Source organism: Protopterus annectens, chromosome 2.part0 (genome assembly GCF_019279795.1).
Source record: "Protopterus annectens isolate FY-2018-M chromosome 2.part0, PAN1.0, whole genome shotgun sequence".
In the NCBI taxonomy this organism is placed as follows: domain Eukaryota; kingdom Metazoa; phylum Chordata; order Ceratodontiformes; family Protopteridae; genus Protopterus; species Protopterus annectens.
In genome coordinates, this window is record NC_056728.1 from 1,707,500,903 (window position 1) to 1,707,527,802 (window position 26,900).

General features: G+C 43.9%; 1 protein-coding gene across 1 annotated transcript in view; it reads left to right on the forward strand.

Annotated features, from left to right (window-relative positions):
• CDK11A (cyclin dependent kinase 11A) overlaps positions 1 to 26,900 on the forward strand; it is a 2,038,318-nt gene that overhangs the window by 1,845,372 nt on the left and 166,046 nt on the right. Inside the window, exon 19 of the mRNA XM_044061756.1 lies at positions 2,731 to 2,879. Within this exon, the coding sequence (XP_043917691.1) occupies positions 2,731 to 2,879 (149 nt within the window). The remainder of the gene's footprint in view (positions 1 to 2,730; positions 2,880 to 26,900) is intronic.

Here is a 26,900-nt window from a genome sequence, read left to right on the forward strand (position 1 = left end):
CATGTCCATAAAGTGCAGTATCTCACACAAAATATTTAAATTTTTTAAACTCATTGTGATAGTAACTGTTTTAAACCTGTTTAGAAGTTATCATTAAAGTTGTTGTTGTTGTGTCTTTCGGCCTTTCCCGGTTAGGGGTCGCCACAGCGGAACTCCGGTCCGCTAATGATTGGTAGCTTATTTTTACGTGCTGAGTTACCAGCCCTGACGCACTACCTTCACGCATGTCTCTCACGCAGAAGACGGTTTAGCTGAGAATCGAACTGGACAGTGTCTTACTGTAAGGCGACAGTTATCCTTAAAGTAAAACCTGAAATATGCTGCAGTTATCTGAAAAGATGGTTATCTTGTTAAAGCTATTTAAATTTGTCATCCTAGAGTACTTCTCATAGAAGTGACACGTTAATGTGATCACATTTGGTAACCCAGTTCATTCACTGCCTCTCTGACTCACTGAATGTCATAGTAGTTGCTTGGTTTTTGGCCTGACACTAAATTAGTATTTCTATAATTGGAAGTTTGTGATCAAGGCATTTAAGAGAAATTGGGGAAATATTTATATAAATCAGTGTAGCAAACATGGAAGCAATTTATGATTTACGGATTTGTCTTAAGAAGGCTTTCGAGTGGCATTCTTGATTTATTTGCTTGCCGATATGCATGGTGTACTGTGATCAATATTTGCTGACAAGAGCAGTGATGATAGGAAATTGAGATGAAACAAAACCAAAAAAAAAGCAGCAACAAACCAATTAGCCACAGAAAAGCCGATGCAGGCCAAAGGTCTCCACAAAGAAGAAGCGATAAATCCACTTTATTTATACAACAGTAAAAGGTTAGCGCTTTCGTCCCTGAAATAAACTAGGAACTTCATCAGGTGTGATGAAAAGCAGTAAAATGTTAGGTGGAGACAACCCAAGCAAGGCAAGAGTCCTAATAGTTAAGACTCCCAACAGTGATGGAAATCTGTGACTTTTCTGACAACAGCTAAGGCTGATTGCCTCCTCTGAAAAAAGTATGAACATTTTCTGCTTTTTCAAAGACATGTATTGCTAAATTCCAAAGACATGCGTCTGGAGTGTTTCTCCCTGGAAAATAGGCTCTGTCCTAGTCAGACTTTTCCAGTCAACAAATGTTAAATAAAAATAAATTGTTAAACAGCATGCACAGAGACTGATGTTGCACACCCACAAGCATTCTTCAGTGTATAGCCAGGAGAAACTTGGCAATTCAGATGGTATGTTTTCTGTGTGCCATAGGGTGGCTCCTAATGAAAAAGAGGGGAAAAAAGAGGTAGAGCGGCTGTAAGAAATTGTAATTATTTTGCCAAATCCCTTTCAAGGGAGTGGACAGTATTTTCTGATGTTAGGTTATCCCCAAATCTAAGGAACAAGGAAGGAATTCCTAGACTGCTTCTTGCCAGAAAGCGTCATCTGCACCAAAACACAGCTTGTAACCATCTCAGTCTGGGGCATTAAATCCATGTACAGGTAGAATTGGTTTAACTGTATATCAGCTTTTCAGTTTTAATTGCATGTCTGAAGAGTTGCATTCATGAAATTTAAATTTATATAAACACTTGCCAACAGTGTTTAGTAAGTGTATTTTAATACAAAGGCGCCACTGTGCTTGTTAGCTGTTTTTGATTTTAGCTAATTATCAAACTGCAACAATAAGCCTTGGAAAAAGGCCAAAAGAAGTACCAATATTTTCACCTTAGCTTGTTTATTAATATTAGTAGCACTGTCCTGTGCTGTAGGACTAATGTTATAATCCCTGCTGAAAGAGTTCATCAATATAATTCAGCCTGTTATTATGACATCTCCGTGGGGAGGCTGTAACCTTCTCTTTTTCTAAGTCAGGCTACCCTTTGGGTAGTAAACTGCTTCTGTACTGTTTCTGTCTATAAGGTGTTACTCTGCAGCAGTGTGTTAATGTTGTTTGGTCATACTCAGTGTTGCAGCAGAGTCTTGAGTAACAGGATTACGGTTTACAATATGGATTTCTTCCCATCTTATGTTTCTGCATCTCATCCACCTTCTCTAGTGAATGCTTAGAAGTATTCTCCTTACCCTACGTGGCCTGCATTCCTGCACTTAAGAGTGACTTGCTTGGCAAGCCTGATGGTGAGACATTCTGACCGCTCTGTATCTTGGATGCTATTCCCATAGCACATAGGCATAGATGTTAATTTGTTGCTGCTTCTCCAAGGGAAAAAGGAAGCCAGGCTGCTCTTCACTTTATAGCTGAGCGTCACATTGACATCTTCATCTTAAGGAAGATGCAAGCTCTGCACTGTAGAGATCTGACAGCTCCAGAAATCTCTACAGGAAAAATGTCTGCCTGCAGTTAATGCCCTTGTACTAGGAACTGTGCAGCAGTAGTGATTCTGTTATTTGATAATCTGCATGGATGATGAGTATGCTTACATAGCTACATTTTATGGTAAGTACCTTGCATATTTTGTGATGGTGGTCAAGACCCCCCCCCAATGGTATACTGCCCAAGAATAGCTTTCAGTTTGAGCTTTACTTATAATGTGTATTGATATTTTGAATTTGAATCCATTATTTTTTCTAAAGCTTTAATAGGCCAGGCCCAAACGCTTTAATGCAGGATATGGCTGTCTGTTTCTTTCTCCCTGTGCCTAGTCATTCATGCAGATTGGTTGCTCAGTTATGATATACTCTTAACATTCTATTTTTTTTTCTTTATTTCTCGTTTCCTTAGGACCTAGGTACTCCCAGTGAGAAGATATGGCCTGGATATAATGAACTCCCAGCAGTAAAAAAGATGACATTCACAGAGTACCCTTTCAACAATTTGCGGAAGAGGTTTGGCGCTCTCCTTTCGGATCAGGGCTTTGACCTTATGAATAAGTAAGTGATGAAATAAATAAAGATGAAGCTCTCTGTTTTGGTGGGAAAAAGATTGGGGGGGGTTATATAACTTTGAGGAGAAGTCTAGGAAAATGTTGCTGATCTGATGATGTCTTTTTTGCCCACTCATTTGTTGGGTCTCTGATTTGACTTCAGCCACTTCTAAAGGTTTGGATCTGTAGCTCAAGTTCCTCCCCTTACCCATAGTCTGCCACTTCAGTGAATGGACGTGGTCTGTGTAACGCGGTTATATTTTTCTTACATTTGGTAAGTGACATTTATATTATTTAATCCTCTTTCCATATTTTTCTGTTTTTTCCCTGCCATCTTTAAGACTTAAAAAAACACATTGCTTATTTTCTGTGTCCTCCTTTGAAGTAGGCCTTCATCTTTTAAACTTTCCTTCCAACTGCTGCATGTGTTCAGGCACCCTAATTTTTACCATTGTTGGTATTTTCATTTTTACCATCTTTGGTAGTCTTCTTTTCTCATCTGTCTATTCTTTTCCTTAAGTTTAGACTGGCTTTAGAAAATGCACCTCCTGTGGGCACAAAATACCAAACTCAGTACCCATTAGGAGTGTGCATACTGTTTGGGTTCTTCACATTTAGATACTGACAATGAGATATGTGTGGGTTTCAACTACTGTGGCTTGGTTGAATGCGGCAATAAGTTGGTTTTGAAGGGTCTTTTGCCTTCAACCTCTTCAGGCTCTTCTACAGCTGCTTCTGTGTCTGCTGGTACTCCCCTTCCAAGAAGGCCAAAGAGGATTCATCGAACAAGAATCTTCTGCTGTTCCAGGTTCAGTTCCACCTGAAAAAATTTCCAAACCATCAGATCCATTAGGTTCGACAAAATCCAAGACCAAGTCTCCACCTCGCTGCTTTTCCTCCTTTACCCCGGTGCCCGTCATTTATCAGATCCACTTACCCTTCCTCCAAGATGCTTTGAGAAGAAGTTCCAGGCCACCTTCCACTTCTTCATCGTTCAGGTCATCTAGGAGCCTAAATGAAGCTGATGTGAGCAGGATGATGAGGTTTCTTAAGTCAGGATTCAGTTGGGAGTTATTCTGGCTCCCATCAGACACATGAGCCTCCCAGCAAGCTCCTACCCAGTTGCTGAGTTCTATTGTGATCTGACCTTTGATCTCAGAAACATAGGACCAGAGAATCCCAAGTCTAAGTCAGATCTGAAGGCTTGGCCTTCTTTGACTTTGTCTCTGATCCAGTTGGCTCTGACCTTGGTGAAGGGATCTTGGAACATCTCTTCCTTTTAAAGCCTCAGCGCTGGGCAGCTCGGCTCCAACTCCAGTGCTGCTGAATGGTTGCCTGATTGCTGCAGTGTGGAGGCAGTCGGTGGACTCCTATCTTCGCATCTTCATACCTGGCGCAGAGTAACCTGAGATTTCTGGGTGCTAAAGATAATATCTAGATGCAATTCAATTCCCTTTTCCCTTCCACCTGAGAAAAAGAAGAAATTCCCCAGTGTTCCACCCAGTCAGTAAGACTTAGCAGCTATAGAAATTTCAAAGCTGCAAGAAAAGTCATCCAGTTGGTCTGCCATGATCAGTTAAGTCCGGAATCTGTTTGAGGTTTTTTTTTAGTATGAAAGAAAACTGGGGACCTCAGACCCATTTTTGATCTTAGTCACCTAAACCAATTTATGAAAAGGACAATATTCTGAATGGTCACAATGCAGTCCATTTTACCTGTACTGAGGAAGGTCAATTGGATATGCTTCGTTGATCTTCAGGATGCCTGTTATCATGTCAAAACACTCCAGCAGATTTCTACGATTCCAGGTGGGAGCCAGTCACTACCAATTCCAGGCACTGTCCATTTTACCTCTTCTGAGGAAGGTTAATTGGATGTGCTTTATTGATTTCCAGGATTCCTACTGTCATGGCAAAGCACTCCGGAGATTTCTTCACTTCTCAGGTGGGAGTCAATCGCTACCAATTCCAGGCACTGCCTTTCAGTCCCACCACAACCCCCAAGGTGTTCACCAAGATCATGGCAGTAGTAGCAGCTCATCTACATCTGTAAGGGGATTCGAGTCTTCCCATATCTCGATGATTGGCTCCTGTCAGCTTCCTCCAAGCATTAACTATTGTGCCACCAGGTGCTCCAGTTATTGTCAGACTTAGGGATAACTGCGACTCTTACCAAAATGTTGATGGACTCCAACACAGAGTGTAGAATTTATAGGATGCCACCTAGGTACCAGCCTGCCGATAGTCAGTCTGTCCCAGGCCAGAGTTCTTTCACTTCCCCTCACAGCCATACAAGTACTACATCACCCATAACCACAAATGAGGTTAGTTCTGCATCTTTTAGGCCTCATGGCATCCACAGTTCTAATGGTCTCCCTAGCTAGATACTACATGAGAGTATTGCAGTGGACTTTAGCAGTACAGTGGTCTCAGTCCATCCTCCATTTGCATTCAAATATTTGAATTACTCGGGTCTGCAAACAGCACATTGCTTGGTGGGTACCATCCTCAGCTATAAACAAACATTGCTTTATCTAGTCAGACTCACCAATAGCAATAGTAACCATGGATACTCTCCTTCTGGGGGGCACTTCAGATGGAGAATGGGCCATGGTACATGATCATCACTAGAGGTTAGTCTTCACATCAGTGTCGTGGAGTTGAGGGTGGTCCTCCTAGTGTTGCAGGCATTTGAGGGGACCCCCCAAGGGTGTGATTTCCATACAGACAGACAACATGGCAGTGGTATGGTGCATCAGCAAGCAGGGAGGAACATGTTCTTACCTTCTATGTTGAGAGGCCATGAGATTTTGGCAATGGGCAGTGTCGTCACACCTCTTTCTGACAGCAATGCACAGCCCAGGGTTGTCCAGTGTAGTAGTGGACAAATTAAGTGGAATGGCCCTGATGCCACATGAATGGTCTCTCAATCCTACAGTGACAAATTTGATATTCACTTGCTGGAGCCAACTTTTCTGCAGCCTTTTGGCCTCCTATCTAAACAACAAATGTAGCAGGTATGTTGCCCTGATCCCTCTGCAGAGACGGTCACCGAGGGATGTTCTGGTCCACACTTGGCCCCCAGGCCTCCTATATGCCTTCCCTCCTTTGCCCCTGATGAGGAAATTCATACAGAAAGCAAGACAGTGCAATTACAGGGTGATCCTCATTTCCCCCTTTTGGTCTCAACAGACATAGTTCCCCTACCTATGGCCTCTACTAATGTAACCCCCCTTGGGTGTTGAATCACTATCCAAACCTGCTGACTTGTCTATTTGGACTGCCTCCTCTGAACAAGAAGTCCATGAAATTAACCACATGGTTCCTCCAATTTTGAACATAGTCAGAGATGCCAGGTTTCCCCCCTGTAGTAGTCAGTATTTTTTCTGCTTCTCAGAAACCATCCAGTTGAATAATTTACCAGAGTAAATGGAAGCGATTCTGCATTTGGGCTTTCTATAAAGGTCTGGACCCATTTTCAGCACCTGTTTCATCCATACTAGAATTTTTATTTGAAATCTTTGATAAGGGTTTCAGCTTTGCCACCATCAAGGTACAGATGGTGGATGTTTCAAATTGTTATGTTGGACATAAAGGCACTACAGTAATTTCACTGAAATTTGCCAAAACTTTCTTGAAAGGTACCTTTCTACTAAGACCTCCCATTAGAAACCCAGCCCCTCCATGGGATATCACCATTATGCTGCAAGGTCTGACTCAGTCTGCATTTGAACCTGTGACCACAACAGACCTAAAATTTCTTACTTGGAAAACAATTTTCCATGTGGCAGTGACATCAGCCAGGCAAATCTCAGAGTTACAGGTCCTCTCATGTAATCCTCCATATCTATTATTTCACAAAGATAGTTTCCCTGAAAACTAACTCATCCTTTTTTTGGCATCCAAAGTAAACTAAAAGCAGTCCATAAACTATGGGATGCTTCTGATGTTAGACAGTGGGGGGACAAATTTGATCTGAGCAAGTAAGGTAAAGTCCAGGGAATTGTGGGTAGGGGAGAATTCAGAGTTCCGGATTCAAAGAAACTTTGAAGTCAGTGCCGAGGTTGGATCCAGTCAGATCTGACAACCTGTAGTTTTGAACCGGAAAAAAATCAGACAACATGGAACTAACGTTATTTTAGTAGAGACGTTATTAACATTATTTCTTTGTGAATTGCTTATCTAATATCTCTCTCAAAGCCTTCCTAACCAGCTCTGATTGATTCTTACAGTTATTATGCAATATTTTATTTGCCGTACTAATTATTCCTTTCTTAACAGCAACAGCTGGTCTAGAGTCTGCTAAAAACTCTACCAGTGCTGGTCTTTTATTTAGGATCTCCCTGATGTTGTTCGTGTTTCACTGTTGCAGTCATCACACTTTGGTTATCTGCCTGCAGTTAGCCCTCAGTCGGCCTAAATACCAGAGTCTTGGGATTTCTGCGTCAGATGCTGTCACCTCTTCCATGACGTCAGGTCGTCAGGGGTATAAAACATGCAGCCAATGCCATTACATCAGCTTTTCTTGCCGCGTGGAAGCCCGAAGCAGAAGCAGTTCGCAAGTGCCAGTCGGCAGCTACCTGAAATTTTCATTTCTAGAGTTTCAAGCCTGAAGTCTTCTAAAGCCAAGTACCCCATTGGGGATCCCTTTTTCGTGCTCTAACCGATGTCAGAAAAAGTTAACAATTGTCTTGCCTGTGGAAAGCAAAATACCTCACAGAGATTTTTATTCTTACTGCATCACCTGTTTAGGCCTAGACCATGACGTTCCTCACTGTCGGTTTTGTGCCTTGTTCAACGCCCAAACTATTCATCATCAGGCTATTTTTGTCACTAAATTCTTTCGCGCTCGTTCTCCGTATTCCGAAATGGCTTCGATAAGCCATCCGACTACCGATCGTAAGGATAAAGACAGAGATAGACCGCATAGTTCCAAAACTGCCGACAACGCTTCTGTTAAGCTAGTCGCCAGTCCACCGGTACTCAGTGAGGTGCTTTCACAGCCCCTGATACCTGCTTCTACAGATTCGCAGGCCTCTACTGAGACCCGTTTGGAGTCCGGTATGCCTTGAGATGCTTCTTTGACTATGGAACCTGCGGATGTCTCTACCTTGGATGGGTCCGGAGCCGCTGTGCAGGCACCAGCTTCTAAGGGTGTATTCAGACCTACCGATGTTTGTATTAAACAGACTGCTTCATTTCTTGCTAAAATTACTGAATTTCTCAGGCCCAGGGTTCGCACTACGCCTAGAAAACCGATGACCAAAGCACATTCTCAAGCTCCCATGCCACAGAAACAAATGCTTAGAATGGCTGAAGACCTCATTACTTTAATTAGGGGAAGTCAGCCTTCCCCCCTCCAAAAGACAAAGAATTGATTTTCCTTCTGATTCCTCAGACCATGAGTCCGATGACTCTGACCCCTCTGATTACCAGGACATACCATTATCTACCTATGAGGATTTGGATGCAGAGGATTCTATTCCCTGTGCCTCCCCCCCCCCCCCCCCCCAAGGACTTTTCTTTTGGTGAAAACTTGCATACCCTAAGAGAGCATTTCTGATGGGAATGCCAGGACTACCCACAGTCCAAAAAGAGATTCAGGAAATTCTTATACTTACCCCAGCACAGGCCTCTAGCTATACCACCTGTCCTGGATATTCTAGATGATGTCTTCATGGAATCCTGTCTTACCCCTGATACTCTACCACCAGCTCCTAGAAAGCCTGATAGGTACTATAGAGTACCTGACTCTCACAAATTTGTCTTTACAAATCCCACTGCGGATCCAGAGACCATTTCCCAGGGACCTAAAGGTATTAAGGCTACTACAGCCAAAAACCCTACCTCTTCGGACAGGGATTCTAGCGCTTTAGACAGATTGGGTAAGAAGGTATATACGTCTGCAACTCTTGCCATCAGGGCTTTAAATTGCTAGTTTCACATGTTGAAGTACCAGCAGCATATTATGGAACTAATTAAACAAAAAATGTTGTTGATTCCTGATTGTGCAGAAAATAAAGATTTGCAAGAGTTAATGCATTCTGCAAACCAAGTTGGTAAACATACTTTGCAGTGTGGTTTTTATGCCTTAGAAGCATCTTGCAGGGCTGCTGTCACTGGGTCTGTTCTGAGAAGGAATGATTTACTGAAGGAACAATTCTTGCCAGACCATGTCAAAGCAAAACTACTAGATGCTCCATTAAACCAAGAATGTTTGTTTGGCACAAAAGCAGTAGTAGTTCTTAAAAGATGGAGGAAAAAGGTAAATCTATGCAAACTGTTAAGATTTCTTACAGGTACAGCCACCTAGATTCAGTAGGCATTGGCCTTCAAAGAACTGGTCCTTTCCAGTCCCTCCCAGACCTTCTCAGTCCAAACCCAGGGGCAACAGACCACAAAGACTACAGTCTCAGGGTATGCACAGATCTAAACAAAGGAGTGCTCCCACCTCAAAATCAGGGAGTGGTAAGCCACCCCTTTATGGAAAAAGTTCACAATGACTTGTCCATCATCCTTCCCAGCCATGCCCCAGTACTTGCACCCCTAGGAGGAAAACTCACCCTGCATGCAAAAAAACTGGATGTCCATTACCCAAGACCGATGGGTGCTAAACATTGTATCCCAGGGATACAGATTCTACTTCCACTCACTGCCAACCCCAAGCGAATTGCCAGACCTTCCTCCAAATGAGTGGGCAGAGGCCCAAAAGCAAGTACTTTCCCTTCTCAGTTTCAGGGCTATTGAACCTGTTCCCTCAGAGCAGAGGGGACAGGGTTTCTACTCAAGACTTTTACTGGCACCCTATCCTGGATCTGTCAATTCTCAACACCTTCCTGGTGGTACCAGAATTCAAAATGCTTACTCTCCAGCAGCTGCTTCCTATGCTAGCCAAGGACTCCTGGCTGGTCACCCTTAACTTAAAAGAAGCTTATCTGCACATCCCCATAAGGGAATCTTGCAGAAAATATCTATGTTTCAGGGCAGGCTCTATGCACTATCAGTTCTCTGCACTTACCTTTGGCTTATCTACTGCGCCCAGGGTATTCACAAAGTGCCTGGCTCCAGTCATTGCATACTGCAGGCAGAGAAATATTCAAATCTACCCACACTTGGACAATTGCCTGATTCAGGCGGACAGTCAGGAATTGCTACATCAGCACCTAACGCTTGTAAAGAGACTCCTAACTTCTCTGGTGTATACCATCAGCGAAAAGAAATCACAGCTGGTACCCAGCCAAAAGACTGTATTCCTGGGAGCAAGCTTGAACACAACTTTCAGGATGGCATTCCTCACTCCAGAAAAACAGGTTTATTTGACAAATTACTTCAAACTACTGACCACCCAAACCCAGCTATCTGCAAGAAAAATACTGCAAGCCCTAGGGTTCATGGCCTCATATATTCTCCTAATTCCGTATGCAAGACTGCATATGAGGAAACTTCAATGGTACTTAGAGTCTCTGGTGTCAACACTCTTAGGATATGGAAGCAGTGATTCTTATCATTCCTTGCCTAAGGACAGAGTTTTTTTGGTGGGCAGAGGCCTGCAAACACAACAAGGGACTCCCTTTCACTCAACCCCCTGCCGCCCAAACCCTGACAACAGACTCATCAGACTATGCATGGGGAGCTCACATGGCAGGCAGATGCATTTAGGGAAAATGGAGCCCAGGACAAATGCACCTGCATATCAATCAAAAAGAAATGTTAGCTGTACAGAATGCACCAACAGCCTTCAAATACCTTATCTTTCCAGGACAACTCTTGATAAAGACAGACAACACCACAGTTATGTGGTACATAAACAAGCAGGGGGGAACTCATTCCTACCCACTCTGCAGGTTAGCCATGACTCTGTGGAACACAGCCTTGAGCAATCAAGTGCACCTGCAAGCTCAATTTCTGCCGGGCAAACAAAATTCACTGACAGACGACTTAAGCAGAAATCTTATGGACCCACACGAGTGGAAACTGGAACCCAACTCATTCAAACTTCTAATCAACAGGTGGGGGACACCAGAGGTGGACCTCTTTGCTTCCCCCCAAAACCATCAATTGAGCAAATTCTGCACCAGACGTCCCCACAGCCAAGCATGGAAAGTGGATGCCCTATCCTTCACATGGGAAAATCTCTCAATCTATGCCTTTCCCCCACTGCCCCTCCTCTCAAACGTATTACTCAAGATCAAACAGGACAGGCCAAGGAGAATCCTTATTGCACCAGACTGGCCATGCCAGGACTGGTACGCACTCAAATAAAAAACAAAACCACCGATTCAACCAACAGAAAACAAGGTGAAGATGAGTAACTGCTTCGGTTTGTATCAAGTGTAAAACTCCAAAATAAGGCTCCAAGCAATAGCGTAGTAACTTTATTAAACGCTTTCGTCAAATGACTTCATCAGAAAACTCATACAAAGTGATAAAACTCAATAAATACTCCACCACAAAACAGTTATTCAATTAAACAATCATTCAATGATACAATTAAAACTAATTAAATAGCATAATTGTTTAAAAACTACAGTATTGTATCTAAATAAAAAGGTTAATAGCAGCATCTTTCTTAATACATAATCTACGGTCCTGCAGGAAACATTTAATATTAATTGCATCGTTTAGTCCGGGGGGTTTATCTGCCCTTAATTTGATTTGCCACAGGGTCTCTCTTTGTTCAATATAATTTTTAAGATTACCACCCCTTAGATCCAGATTGCAAACATCAAGGACAGAAAACAAAAATTTCTTAAAATTATGACATTCCCTGGAATGTTTATATAAAGCGTTGGTCTCATCATGCCTTTTGATGCAATATAAGTGTTCTCGAATGCGGGTCTTTAAGCTCCTAGTTGTCATTCCTATATAGAATTTAGGACAAGAAATACAGGAACCTATATACACAACCCCTTTTGTATTGCAGTCAACATATTTTGGGACCTCTAATATTTTGTCAAAGCCATCAATGGCTATATAAGGACCAACTGCTATAAATCTACACATGTTACAATTGTTACATTTAAACATACCTTTGGTATTGTGCCCAAATGTAGATGAACATATATTCACAGAATTCTTCCCATGATATTCAAGAGCTTTTTTAAAATTATAACTATTTCTAAAAGTAAATTTTGGTCTACCTCCCAGTACATTAGCAATATCCAAATTACCTTGTATAATCTTCCAATTATTTTCTATTATACGTCTAATGTCAGGGCTATTCATGCTCAAATCTAGTGAGCATACCAACTCATGGTCTCCTAACTCATTACCATTCTTTTTATTTAAAAAGGTGACGTCTTTAAAGTCAACCATATTTAAAATTGCTTGAAACTGTGTCGCTCTTTTGTTCCTGATCTCGTACAAAATATTATTCAATAGTGATTCATCATAGCCCCTGTCAATAAAAAGTTTAATAATAAATTTGAATTCTAGAATAAGATCACAGTCCCTAGAGGTCATCCGACAAGCCCTGACTAGCTGTCCTTTGGGAATGTTTCTAATTGTGTATTTACAATGCCCACTTCTATAATGAAGATAGCTGTTTGTAAAAGTACTTTTTTCGGTATATACGACTATGGAACCTATATTCAGTGGTATCCCACCACAGTTGTATATCCAAGAAATTAACCGTTAGGCCACTATCTCCAATGGTGAATTTCAAGAAATCAACTGTGGAGTTTAGTTCAGAAACAAAAGAGTGTACTGTGTCCTTATTCCCCTCCAGAATAAAAAACAAGTCGTCCATAAAACGACAGTAGAATGAAATATGATAGCTGTTTCTTAATTTTTCCAGATGTACTCTTTCCCACCAGGTCATAACTAAATTAGCATAGGCCGGTGCTGTGGGGGAACCCATTGCCACCCCTCGTTTTTGTCTAAAAAAAGTTTCACCAAATAAAAAAAAGCTATTATGTAGTACAATATCCAGTAGTCTACAAATTATTGATACACTGTTGGCACCATAATAACTACACTGGGTTAGTAATGTTCTAACAGCTTCAACTCCGTCATCATGGGGAATACTGGTAAAAAGAGATACCACGTCCAAAGTAAAAATAATAAATCTGTCAGGGTCAAAAACTGAAGTGTCCATATATTCCTTAAATTTAACCAAAAAATGCCAAGAATCTTTAACAAAGGGTTCTTGGATAGAAACTAATGGACCTAAGGTAGCGTCCAATAAAAGGGAGATACCCTCTGTGATAGAGTGAGGTGAAGAGACTATAGGTCTAAAGGGTGGACTAGTGATATTTTTGTGTATTTTGGGGATCCCAAATAGGACCCCAATCTTAGGATGTTCGTTAACACAAAAATTATACATGTCGAGGCTAATTTCCCCAGACATAAATGCCTCATATAAGTGGTAATGGATCAGACGATGTCTTTTCTTGATCTCAAATAGGGAAATAACCTCATATTCTTCACCATTCTCAAGAATATCCAACATTTTTTGCTTATACATTCTCTGTTCCATTATCACTATATTACCACCCTTGTCGCTCTTCATAAATCTTAGCAAATGATTTTTATCACAAAGTTGCTGAAATGCTGTTTTTTCATCCAAAGTCAAATTGTATTTAAAATGACTTTTACTTAATAAAACCCCATCCAGTTCCTTTAAACATAAATCTTCAAAAACTTTCAAGGTATGTATTAATTGTGGGTTATAAGTAGATGGTTTTCTCAAAACAGTATTAACTTCTGGAACGTTGTGCATTAAATAGAACAAGTTCAGTTTTCTGACATATTTTTTAATATCTACCACTGTTTTACCGAAGTCGGCTCTAGTTGTAGGAACGAAATTTAAACCTAACCTCAGAATATTTAATTCACTTTCGGTAAAAACTGTATTAGTTAAATTAATAATATCAAAATTATTGTTATTGACAGTCAACAATGAATGTCTCATATCTCTTCCCCCAAGGAGTTGGATGAAAGAAAAGTCCGACTCCTGGTGAATACTGTTTTCCTGGGGGGGAGTGGATTCTTCTTCCCTAAAAAAGAAGAAATAGGAAGATCTGCTGTAGACCCACGTAAGGTAGTATCAATCCTACCAGCATTACCACAATCGTCGACTTTATTTCCAGCCAGATCCTTGTCGGCTAAGACGATAACAGAATCACTGTCGGTCACCACCTCTGTGGTGTGAACCGAAGCAATATTGCCTTTATCAACTACTGTCGCTTTTCTGAACAAAGATTCCTTGGACACTGTCAATTTGTCCCTATATCCTATGCCTAAGGACAGAGTTTTTTTGGTGGGCAGAGGCCTGCAAACACAACAAGGGACTCCCTTTCACTCAACCCCCTGCCGCCCAAACCCTGACAACAGACTCATCAGACTATGCATGGGGAGTTCACATGGCAGGCAAATGCATTTAGGGAAAATGGAGCCCAGGACAAATGCACCTGCATATCAATCAAAAAGAAATGTTAGCTGTACAGAATGCACCAACAGCCTTCGAATACCTTATCTTTCCAGGACAACTCTTGATAAAGACAGACAACACCACAGTTATGTGGTACATAAACAAGCAGGGGGGAACTCATTCCTACCCACTCTGCAGGTTAGCCATGACTCTGTGGAACACAGCCTTGAGCAATCAAGTGCACCTGCAAGCTCAATTTCTGCCGGGCAAACAAAATTCACTGGCAGACGACTTAAGCAGAAATCTTATGGACCCACACGAGTGGAAACTGGAACCCAACTCATTCAAACTTCTAATCAACAGGTGGGGGACACCAGAGGTGGACCTCTTTGCTTCCCCCCAAAACCATCAATTGAGCAAATTCTGCACCAGACGTCCCCACAGCCAAGCATGGAAAGTGGATGCCCTATCCTTCACATGGGAAAATCTCTCAATCTATGCCTTTCCCCCACTGCCCCTCCTCTCAAACGTATTACTCAAGATCAAACAGGACAGGCCAAGGAGAATCCTTATTGCACCAGACTGGCCATGCCAGGACTGTTACGCACTCCTACGCAGCCTGACAGTGCCACCCTGGCACCTACATCAAACCCACTCTCTGCTGTCTCAGCAGGAGGGACAGATTTTGCATCCTCAGCTGCAAACCCTGTACCTGGCAGCCTGGCTTATTCCCTGAATACATCACCAGCAACCCTCAGTAAACAGGTGCTGGATGTCATCATTGAGGCCAGGAGGCCAAGTACTAGGAAATCCTATACAGAAAAGTGGAAAAGATACTGTTCTTGTAGCCAGTCTCAAGGAAAGGACACATCCGTGCCCTCCTTACCTCAAATCTTAGATTACCTAACAGAGCTGCTCCACAAAGGCCTATCCTTCTCATCCATTAAGATTCATGCCTCAGCCATCTCAGGTCATTACAATACTGAGCCACCCCTCTTTTCTCACCCTCTGATCAAACAGTTCCTGAGAGGAACTAACAATTTAAGACCCCCATGGAGAGCTCCCACTCCTGCCTGGGACCTTAACTTTGTACTAGAGAAGCTCACACTTCCCCCTTTTGAGGCTGCAGCTTCAGCAATGTTAAAATTCCTCTCTGGAAAAACAGCCTTACTTCTAGCCATCACTTCAGCAAGAAGAGTGTCTGAGTTACAGGCCCTTATGGCTGTGGAACCCTTCATTATCTTCCATGCAGACAGGGTCTCCCTCAGGACTAACCCATCATTTATGCCCAAGGTGGTATCCAGTGTGGCTTTGAACCATTCCATCCATTTACAAACCTTTTTCCCCAATCCTCAGAATAAAGGGGAAAGGATCCTACACTCCTTGGGCGTGCACAGACAGCTCAGGTTCTACCTTGACAGGACTAAACCCTTCAGGAAATCTGAACAGCTGCTAGTCAGTTTTGCTACAGAAGCAGAAGGCAAGGCCATTTACAAGCAAACCATTTCCAAATGGATAGCACACTGCATCCATTTATGCTACAAACCCCATGGAAAACCTACCCCACAGGGGATCAGCACTCATTAAACTAGGGCTACCTCAACCTCTACAGCATTTCTCAGGGGAGTCCCTACCAGGAACATCCTGGAAGCTGCAACCTGGAGTTCTGTACACACCTTCACCAAGCATTACCACTTGCCTATATTTTCTAAATCCAGAGCTGGATTTGCCACAGCAGCCTTACAAGGCTCTTGATGCATACACCCTTCAGCTTTGGGAATCAACCCAAGTGTGATGACTGCAACAGTGAAACACGAAGAACATAGTACAGTTGTGTACACTTACCATAAATGTAGATGTCCGAGTGTATTCACTGTTGCAGTCCTGGTTACCCTCCCTCCAGCCCCTTGACTTTTATCTACTGTCTACATAACCTCTTTTTTGGGCATATCTCATGGCAGTGGTATTTACATTTTACTGGAGGTGTTCCACACCATGTAATTGCTTCCTGTTTTGGAAGCTCCTGACATCTGGGGCAAGGAAAACTGAACTGATATAATGACATCGGCTGCATGTTTTATACCCCTGACGACCTGACGTCATGGAAGAGGCGACAGCATCTGATGCAGAAATCCCAAGCCTCTGGTATTAGGACCGACTGAGGGCTACCTGCAGGCAGATAACCCAAGAGTGATGACTGCAACAGTGAATACACTCGAACATCTACATTTATGGTAAGTGTACACAACTGTACTTTTCTTTTTCTTTGCCTATGCTGTGATATCAATCCTTGATATGGAAGGCAATCTTTAGCCTGCAGTCCAAATAAGTTTTTGGCATCTTCCCATTCTGTTACCTTTCCCCCTCTAGTTATTTACTCCCAATATTTTGGTTCTTTTCTCCAATATATTCCCGCGCCCTCTTGCCTATTGTCTATATAACTAATTGCAATCATCCCTATCAGAAAAATCTCCTTTCTTGATTCCCATGTTGGCTTAGTTCTTAGAATACCATCTGCTACTTTACAAATATAGTATTCTGTATGATTATTGTTGTTCTGCTTAAAGATCAGCATCCAAACTCCCAGTCTCTGCCTGTTACTTGAGCTTCCCCCGATTTCATCATCATCTCTTTCCACTTTGAATTATAGATGTTAAGTTGTCTATCTCGCCTTCATTCTTGCTGGATGGTTCGGAGCCGATCCTCGGCTCCGACTCGGCCACTCTAAAAGCTCGAGAGTTGGTTCCACCGGCTCGAGGCTCCCCCTATATCCCACAATGCTAGGCGTGAGTTACCTCAGATCTCGTTTGCCGCTACAGCGATCGAGGTGTGTTTTCTACCGGCTCCAGGTTAGTGAAAGTTAGAATAGTTTAAATTCTTTAACTTAGACTAGTTTAGTGTAATTTTCTTCCCCCTTAGTGTAGTGGACTTACTTATCCCTTACTACCTTAGTTTCCAGCCCCCTCCTTTTATAAAGAACATATAGTTCTTCCCTAAGGCCTTCGGGCCCTTCCTAGGGTGTGTGTGTGTTTACTTAGGGACTTTTATTAACTTACCTTTAGTTTTTAAATAATTGCCTTTTAATCCTATCAGTGTAATCTGTGTGTGTGTGTTTTTGTGTGTGATTACACTTCAGGTTCCTTGAGTATGTCCAAGGATACAAAGGTCTCAGGCTTCAAGAAGTGTGACTCGTGCTGTCAGAAAATGTCTCTGACAGACGGTCACACTTCTTGTGTGTACTGCCTGGGACCTTTACACCTGCAGGACTCTTGTGCTGTATGCCATGGCTTCAGCCCTAGAGTCCTGCAGGAGAGAAAAAAATAAACTCATTTTGAGGGGTTTAATTAAGCCTGAAGGTTCCCTTCCTGTGTCTTCTGGGAAACCTTCTAAGGCTTCTAAGACCTCGGCTCCAGCTTCAGAGTCGAGGTCTAAGGCTTTGAACCCTACTGCTTCATCGGCTCCGGCTGGAGCCGATGAGTCTGTGACTGCTGTTTCAGTGGTTTCCTCGAGGCATTAGAGAGTCATGGGTCGGCTCCGATCATACCATCGGAGCCGACATCTAGAAAGAGATCGAGGTCACCGTCCCTTGGCTCCGTTCATTCGGCTCCAGCGTCTCCCCTGCTGTCTGAACGGAACCATAGATCTCACTCCTCCAGGTCATCGAGGCTCTCAGATCACGACCTCCAGAGGGTAGTGAGTAGACTTTTGAAGTCCGAGGCACTGGCCCAAATGCTCCAGAGTCCGACTCATCAGTCGATGCCTCAGCTTGTTCCACTAATATTCCTCCTCCGACTCCTTTGAGCTCGAGCCGGGCGTCTCGGAACCGAGACTGGTAGCCGGAGCCGATACATTTGTCTTCGGCTCCGTCCGGCCCGATTTCTTCCTTTGAAGAATCTCGGCGCCGGCTTCCCTCGTCGGCTCGGGGTGAGTGGCATCGGACCCTTGTCCGACCCCCTCTCTCTCGGTGCTTCGTGCTGGTGAGTTCGGCTCCGACATCGCCTCGGAGCCATCTCTGTCGGTGCCGAGGAGGTTCTCAGCTTCTCGGAGCGGGACCTCTGGCTCTGCCTGACAGGGGTGCATTCGAGGTCATGCGGAGTGTGTTGGAACCTTGTTCGACTCCACAGTCGGCTCGTCCGCCCCCACTTGTGCCTTTGGTTGTCGACTCACTCCCTCATCCCAGACCGCAGAGAGCAAGCTCCTCAAGAATCCCCTGTGGGATCTCATCCTCTTCGAGGCCTCTCCTGAATTGGCAGGGAGCCCCCTAGGAAGAGATAGTGTAAGAGGAAGCACTTAGACTCACCTGAGTCTGTCACCTCTGACACAGATTTAGAGGATTCGAGGGTTCCCCGTTCCCCTTCTGAAGATGTCTCTTTCAGACATTCTAGAGATCCTGAAACAGAGGGGAAACTGGCCAGCCCTTAACCCTTCGGAGGATGAATCTGTGTATCTTGAGGCGTTGGCTCTCGCCCTTCCACCTCCTGGGTGTCCCCCTTTGATCCCTCATGCAGGTGGTTGCAAAGAAGGCCTGGACGGCTCCTGATTCAGTGGACCCTACCCCAGGAGACCCTCCAAATTTATAACAGCACCAACTGACAAGCAATTTCTCACAAAAGGTGTTTCTGTGGATGCTATGGTGGTAGCTGCTGCCACCAAGAAGGAACTAGCTGATCCTTCGGTGCCTGTCCATCCACCTAACAAGGAATCCAGGTCTATGGACAGGTACGGGAATCGGATGTTCTTGTCAGCGACCTTTGCATGCTCACTGAACTACCTATGCCATTTTACTGCCTTCAAAGGGACTTGAACAAGGAAGCGAGTGATATGTTGAAGGATCCTACAGCTGCGGGTTTTCAGGACAAGATGAACACTCAGCTGGCTACCCTGAACTCCATAGCTAACTCCTCCATGCCTCCTTTCTTATGCGGCTGATGGAGCGAGCAGGGCCGCAGGGACAGGTGTGGCCTTACGCAGGCACGCCTGGATGCGGTTATGCAACTTTGGACCCTTTAAAACGCGTCTTTCACTAATTCCCGTTTGATGGATCATCTCTTTGGTCCTCAAGTGAAAGAAACCTTGACTAGGTGCGAGACAGATGGCAAGACTCTTTCTGCCGGAGTCCGTTTTCTACTCCTTCTAGGCCTTACCCCAAAGGCCAGAAAAGTGGGAAAATGTGGTGCGTAAACAATCTCAAGGGACTTCGCCTGACGACAAAGTCGGTTCCCGCCAGAGGCAGAGGGGGAACAACAATGGTAGACGCCCTAGAGGCAGTGGGGTCCGCAGAACCAGGGCAATCGGGAAGTCTTCTCTGATAAGCCCTTTCAGCATCCCTGAGGTGTTGCCGACTGCCTACCTTCGGAGGCAGTCGGGGAAGATTGTCACTGTACCCAAAAGCCTGGCTATCCCTGACTCAAGACAAATGGGTACAGTCCATCATTTCGAGGGCTATTCCATTCCCTTCTTTCGCATTCCAAACCAATCAAAAATCCCTTCCAGATGTTCCACCGCTCAAAGGGATCTTGCAGCTTTGGAAATTTCAAAGCTGCTTGCAAAAGAGCAATTCAGCCAGTTCCAGCAGACCAGCAAGGATCCGGAATCTACTCCAGGTTCTTTTTAGTTCCAAAGAAAACAGGGGACTGGAGACCAATTTTGGATCTCAGTATCTTGAACAAGTCAGTCAAGAAAACAAGATTTCGGATGGTCACGCTGCAGTCCATCCTTCCCCTTTGGGAAAGGGAAGCTGGATGTGCTCTATAGATCTTCAGGATGCGTACTATCACATAAAATGAAAAGACGCTCCAGAAGATTCCTCCGCTTCAGGCTGGGAACCAGTCATTTTCAATTCAGGGCCCTGCCCTTTGGTCTCACCACTGCCCCGGTGTTTACCAAATGCATGGCAGCGGTAGCTTCTCACCTGAGACGACAAGGATTCCAGGTGTTTCCATATTTGGACGACTGGCTCCTTACAGCCCCCACCAAGCATCTTCTTCTAATGGCCAGGGACTACACCTTTCGCACTTGTCGAAATTTAGGCATTTCAATACATTTGAAAAGTCTGTTTTGTCGCCTTGTCGCACTATTACCTTCATAGGTGCAAATCTAGACACAATCAACATGTCTGCAGACTAACAGATCAGAGAATAACAGACATACACAAAATGGTTTCGCTCCTCTTCAGCAGCAACAGAATCAAAGCCAGGTTAGTTCTGAAAGTGTTGGGGATTATGGCGGCTGCCATACCTCTGCTTCCATTAGCCAGATTCCACATGAGAATCCTTCAATGGATGCTCTTCACGCAATGGTCGTACCAGCAACTTCCAATGTCTCACACCATTATAATCACGCAAACATGCAGAAATCATCTTCTGTGGTGGATGTCTTCCCTCAGCTCTTATTGGGAAGACCCTTTGTTCCTTCCTCCGGTTGCTACTCTGACAACGGACACCTCCCTGATCGGGTGGGGGGGGCATTATCAGGGCAGAACTGTCCAGGGCACATGGCAACCAGACGAATGCCACTTGCACATAAATGTTCTAGAGATGAGAGCAGTGCTTTTAGCGTTGCAAGCCCTTCAAGACTCTCTTCCCTGGGGAACGATAGCAATCCAGACGGACAATATGTCCGTAGTGTGGTATATCAACAAACAAGGCGGAACCAGGTCCTACCCCTGTGTCGAAGCACTCAGACTGTGGCAATGGGCGATTTCTTCTCAGCGTTTTCTGATAGCAACGCACATCCCGGAAGTCCAATCAAATCGCGGACAAGTTGAGCAGAGCTATCCTCATGCCTCACGAGTGGTCTCTGAAAGACTCTGTGGTGAGAGAAATTTTTCTCAAGTGGGGCCAGCCTTGCTGCGACCTTTTTGCTACTCCCCAAAACAGCAAGTGCAGAGATTTTTTCACCCTATTCCCGTTACCAGGCCAACCCAGCAGAGACGCTCTAGTCCAAGTTTGGCCCCGGGGACTTCTGTATGCATTTCCCCCCATCCCACTAATCTTTCAAGTAATACAGAAAGCTATCGCTCAGAAGGCTTCATTGATCCTCATTGCTCCGTACTGGCCTCGACAGGTTTGGTTCCCCTTTCTACATCAGTTTCTGTTGGAGCGACCTTGGCATCCTGACCTAGTTCCAGATCTTTTGATCCATCAGTCGGGTCAGTTTCATCGCCCCCTCCCTCTGTGAACCTCACTGCTTGGTTCCTCCAGTTCCAACTTTAGCCAGGCTTCCTCAAATATCTCACTCTGTTCGAGATATTTTGATAGCTTCCCATAAATCTTCCACTCGAAAGATTTATTTGAGTAAGTGGAAACGCTTTCCTATTGGGCTCAAGGAAGGGACATAGATCCTTTCACTGCTTCCATCCAAATGGTCCTTGATTTTCTAGCTGAACTCTTCCATGCAGGTTCATCTCCTTCTACTCTTAAAGTTCAATTGGCAGCTATTTCTAACTTTCATGTGGGCATTTCAGATTCTGCCATCATGTCCCACAAGCTTTGCAAAGCCTTTTTGAAGGGAGTTTTTCTACTCAGACCTCCGGTAAGAAATCCTCCTCCTCCTTGGGACCTAAATTTAGTTCTCAGTTCTTTAATTCTCTCTCCTTTCGAACCTGCATCCTCCTGTTCTTTAAAATTACTATCATGGAAGACTCTCTTTCTAATAGCTATTACTTCAGCTAGAAGAGTTTCAGAACTTCATGCACTCAGCTGTCGACCTCCTTATCTGTTGTTCCATAAGGACAGAGTATCCTTACGAACCAACCCGTCCTTTTACCTAAAATAGCCTCCACGGCTAACCTAAATCAAAGTATTGACCTCCGGTTTTTTCCAGAATATTCTAACAGATCTGAACAAAGATTGCATTGGCTAGATGTTCATCGTCAGTTAAGGTACTATTTGGATAGAACAAAACAATTCAGAAAATCTGACCAGCTGTTAGTCTCTTATGCAGAAGGCAGAAAGGGACTTTCAGTTTCAAAGGTATCATTATCCAGATGGCTAACATCCCTGATTTCCCTTGTTTATGAAATTAGACACCAAAAGCTGCCTAGCAAACCTAAAGCCCATTCTACCAGAGCCTTGGCTACTTCTATAGCCTTCCAAGATAGACTGCCTATTGACACCATTTGTGCAGCGGCTACTTGGGCTACTCCTCACACTTTCATTTCTCATTATAAGTTGGATTTAGCCTCTAGACATAGAGCTAACTTTGGTTCCACTGTTCTCAAGAGTCTGTTCTGTTAGGCCACCGGGACAAGGTGCTAGGGACGCTGTCCCATCCAGCAGAATGAAGGAGATAGACAACTTAACATATAGAAGTTATGTTCTTACCATAACGTTCCATGTTAGTTGTCTTCTTCGCCTTCTTCTTGCCCCACCCTCCTTCCCCCTGGCCTGGACAGACCTAGAGGAATTTTGATTGTGACCTCTCTTTCTACCACCTCTTTACTTTAGGTATATGCTCTGCTGTGCATATTTCCTGGATCAGGATGTAGGTCACCCTTCTCTTCTCCCTTGTTTATAGAGGTGGACTTTGTTACTAGTTATTTTACTACTATTATAGGCAGTGCCTAGCTTACAAACGAGATCTGAGGTAACTCACGCCTAGCATTGTGGGATATAGGGGGAGCCTCGAGCCGGTGGAACCAACTCTCGAGCTTTTAGAGTGGCCGAGTCGGAGCCGAGGATCGGCTCCGAACCATCCAGCAAGAAGAAGGCGAGAAGAAGACAACTAACATGGAACGTTATGGTAAGAACATAACTTCTATTTTTCTGCTTGTGCTATGTAAAGGAGCCTCAACTGTGTTGCTCTGAAATATCTCTTCAGCTTGGATAATCCTAATCTGCCTTGTTCTTTTGGAAGAATAAGTTTATCCCACTTGACTCTTGCCATCTTCCTCTCCCAGATAAAATCCTTCAACTCTTTATAAATTAATGTGCACGACTAGATTAAAGGGACTGAAAACATTTTAACTCTTGTATCTTACTATTGATATCCATATAACAGAGTTTCCATTTCCTCAGTTTTTATATTCTTCTGTTTAGTCTCTTCCCACATATCCTTAGCTGCCACACCGGTATCATTTTTAATCCATACTCCTAAGTACTTCATTTTATCATGTCCCCGTAAATATGGATATTGCTGAACCAATTCATATGTGGGTAGATAAGTTACCACAATGGCTTTTGTTTTAGCTTCATTAATTTTGTATCCTGAAAATGTTTGAAACTGCCTCAGTATGTTCCACAGAACTGTAATGTCCCTTTCTGGTTTTGTCAGGTATAAAATAATGTCATCTGCAAATAGAACCAGCTTTTCTTGACTACCATACCAGTTATTTTCTTAAATTTGTGAGTCCCTTATGTTCTTTGCCAGTGGTTCTAAATGTAATTCAAATAACAAAGGGGAGAGAGGACACCCCTGCCTGGTTCCTCTACTCAAGCAAAGATTATCAGAGAGGACCCCGCCCACTTTAATTTTCACCTCGATACTTCATATATCCTCCTAATAAAACTTATAATTTTATCAGGGATTGCAAATGCTTCCATTGCTCTGCTCATAAAAATCCCAGTTTACTCTGAAAAATCCTTTTCTGCATCAGGTCCCACCAGCAACAGTGGTATTTTCTTACATTCTGCTTCCCTCTGGATCATCACTGATGTTCTTCATGTTTCACTGTTGCACTCATCACACTTTGGTTTTCCTGCCAGACGTAGCCCTCAGTCGGCCCGAATACCAGAGGCTTAGTATTTCTGTGTCGGTTGCTGTCTCTCCATGACTGATGTCAGGTCGTCAGTGATATAAAATCAGGCAGCCCACGCCATTACATCAGTCTTTCTTGCCGAGGAGCCCAAAGCAGAAGCAGTTCACACGAGTGCCAGTCGGCTGCTACCTGAGTTTTCGTTTCCGAAATTGAAGTTGAAGTCTTCTAAAGCTAAGTACCCCCTTGGGGAACCTTTTTTCTTGCTCTAACCGATATCAGAAAAGTTAACAATTGTCTCGTCTGTGGAAAGCAAATACCACACCGAGATTTCCATTCTTACTGTGTCGCCTATTTAGGCCAAGACCACAACGTCCCTTGCTGTCAGTTTTGTGCTTTGTTCAATGCCAGAACTATACATAGTCAGGCCCTTATCATAGCTAAATATTTTCGCTCTCGATCTCCATATTCCGAAATAGCTACAGATCTTCCAAAAAAACGTAAGGATAAAGACAGAGACAGACCGCATGTGTCCAAAACTACCGATGATGCTTCCGTTAAGGTATTCGCCAGTTCTCAGTGAGGTACTTTCGCAGCCCCTGATGCCTGCTGCTGTGGATTTGCAGGCTGCTAATGAGACCCGTTCGGAGGCCCGTATGCCACGCGACTCTTCTTTGACTAACGATTCTGCGGATGTCTCTACCTTGGATGGGTCCAGAGCCGCTGAGCAGGCACCAGCTTCCGAGGAAGTTCTTCGCACTACCGATATTCGACACAAACGATGACTTCTTTCACTTCTTCAATTCTTTCTAAAACTACTGAGTTTCTAAGGCCCAAGGTATGAACTACGCCTAAAAAATTACCCAAGCTCAAGCACCTGCTTCCATCCCTCAATCTGAAATGCTTAAATGCTTAAAATGGCTCAAATTTTTTATTTAACATTTGTTGACCGGGAATGTCCGACTAGGTTCCACAGATCCTGTTTTCAGCAGAGGCCCGGGGAGAAATGCTCCAGAAGCATGTCTTTAGAATGTGGGAGGAAACCGGAGTACCCGGAGGAAACCCACGCGAACGCAGGGAGAACATGCAATCTCCACACAGAAGGCACCCCAGCCGAGAATTGAACTGGAGAACCTCTTGCTGTGAGGCGACAGCATTACCCACTGCACCACTGCACCGCCCATAAATGCTTAAAATGACAGAAGACCTTATCATGCTTATTAGGAGAAGCCAGCCTACCCCTTCTAAAAGAAAGAGCGACTTGTCCCCAGCAGTTTTATCTGACCAGGAGTCCGACAACTCTAAGGTTTCTGAATATGAAGACATGCCCTTGTCTGCTTATGAGGATTCAGATGCAGAGGAATCCATTCCTTCTGCCTCTCCTCCAGAGGATTTTCATTTGGTGAAACCCTACATACTTTGAGAGAGCATTTCCAATAGGGATGTCAGGACTATCCTCAGTCCAAAAAGGGACTCCTGGAATTTTTAGATTTACCGCAGCATAGACCTTTAGCTATTCCTCCTGTCCTGGATGTTGTTGATGATGTTTTCATGGAATCCAGTTTTGACTCCTGACACCCTCCCACCTGCTCCCAAGAAACCTGACAGGTATTACAGAGTCCCTGACTCACATAAATTTCTTTTCAAAAATCCTACTGCTGACCCAGAGGTCATCTCCCAAGGACCTAAATGAATAAAAGCAACCACAGCTAAGAATCCCACCCCTTCGGACAGGGATTCCCGAGCTTTAGACAAATGGGGTAAAAAAGTATACACTTCTGCAACTCTTGCCATTAGAGCACTAAATTGTTTGTTCCACATGATGAAGTACCAGCAACATACAGTGGAACTCCTTAAACAAAAAAATATCTACCTTTCCAGGTTGTGCAGAAAATAAAGAATTACAGTAGCTTATGCATTCTGCAAGCAAGTTACTAAACACACCTTGCAATGTGGCTTTGACGCCCTAGACACATGCTGCAGGGCAGCAGTCACAGGTTCTGTACTTAGAAGGCATGCTTGGCTTAAGGAACAGACCTTGCCAGACCATGTCAAATCAAAACTATTGGGCGCACCATTGAACAAAGACAATTTATTTGGCACCAAGGCAGAAGAGGTCTTAAAAAAGATGGAAGAAAAAGCTATATCTATGCAGACAGTTAAAAACTTTTTGCAAGTCCAGCCTCCAAGGTTCAGTAAGCATTGCCCCTCCAAGCACTGGTCCTTCCCAGCCCCCTCAAGGCCAGCTTAGACAAGACCTAGGGGAAGTAGACCCCACCCCACAGCAGTCCCAGGGAATACAGAGATCTAAGCAATGGAGTTCCTCCACTTCAAAAACAGGGAGTGCTAAGCCACCACTTTATGGAAAGAACTCACAATGACTTTACAACTCCACCCCTTACCTCTGCCTACCTGCTTGTGCCCTTAGGAGGAAAACTCACCTCCCATGCAAAAAAACTGGGCCTCCTTCACCAACGACCGATGGGTCCTCAACATAGTGTCCCAGGGGTACAAATTTTATTTCCACACACACTGCCAACCCCAAAAGGGTTCCCAGATCTTCCTCCAAACCAGTGGGCAGAGGCCCAAAATCAAGTTCATTCCCTGCTTTCCATGAGAGCAATACAGCCTGTTCCTGCAGACCAGATAGGCCAAGGTTTCTATTCCAGACTTTTCCTGGTACCTAGAAAAAAGGGCACCTTGCGCCCAATCCTCGATCTATCAATTCTAAACACCTTCCTGATGATACCAAAATGATCAACCTCCAGCAGCTTCTTCCTGTGCTATCCAAGGATGCTTGGTTAGCCACCGTAGACCTAAAAGAGGCCTATCTGCACATCGTCGGGGATTTTTGTAGGAAATATCTATGTTTCAGGGCAGGATCTATGCACTTTCAGTTCGCTACGCTTCCCTTTGGCTTATCCACTACTCCTACCATTGCTTTTGCAGACAGAGGAATATTCA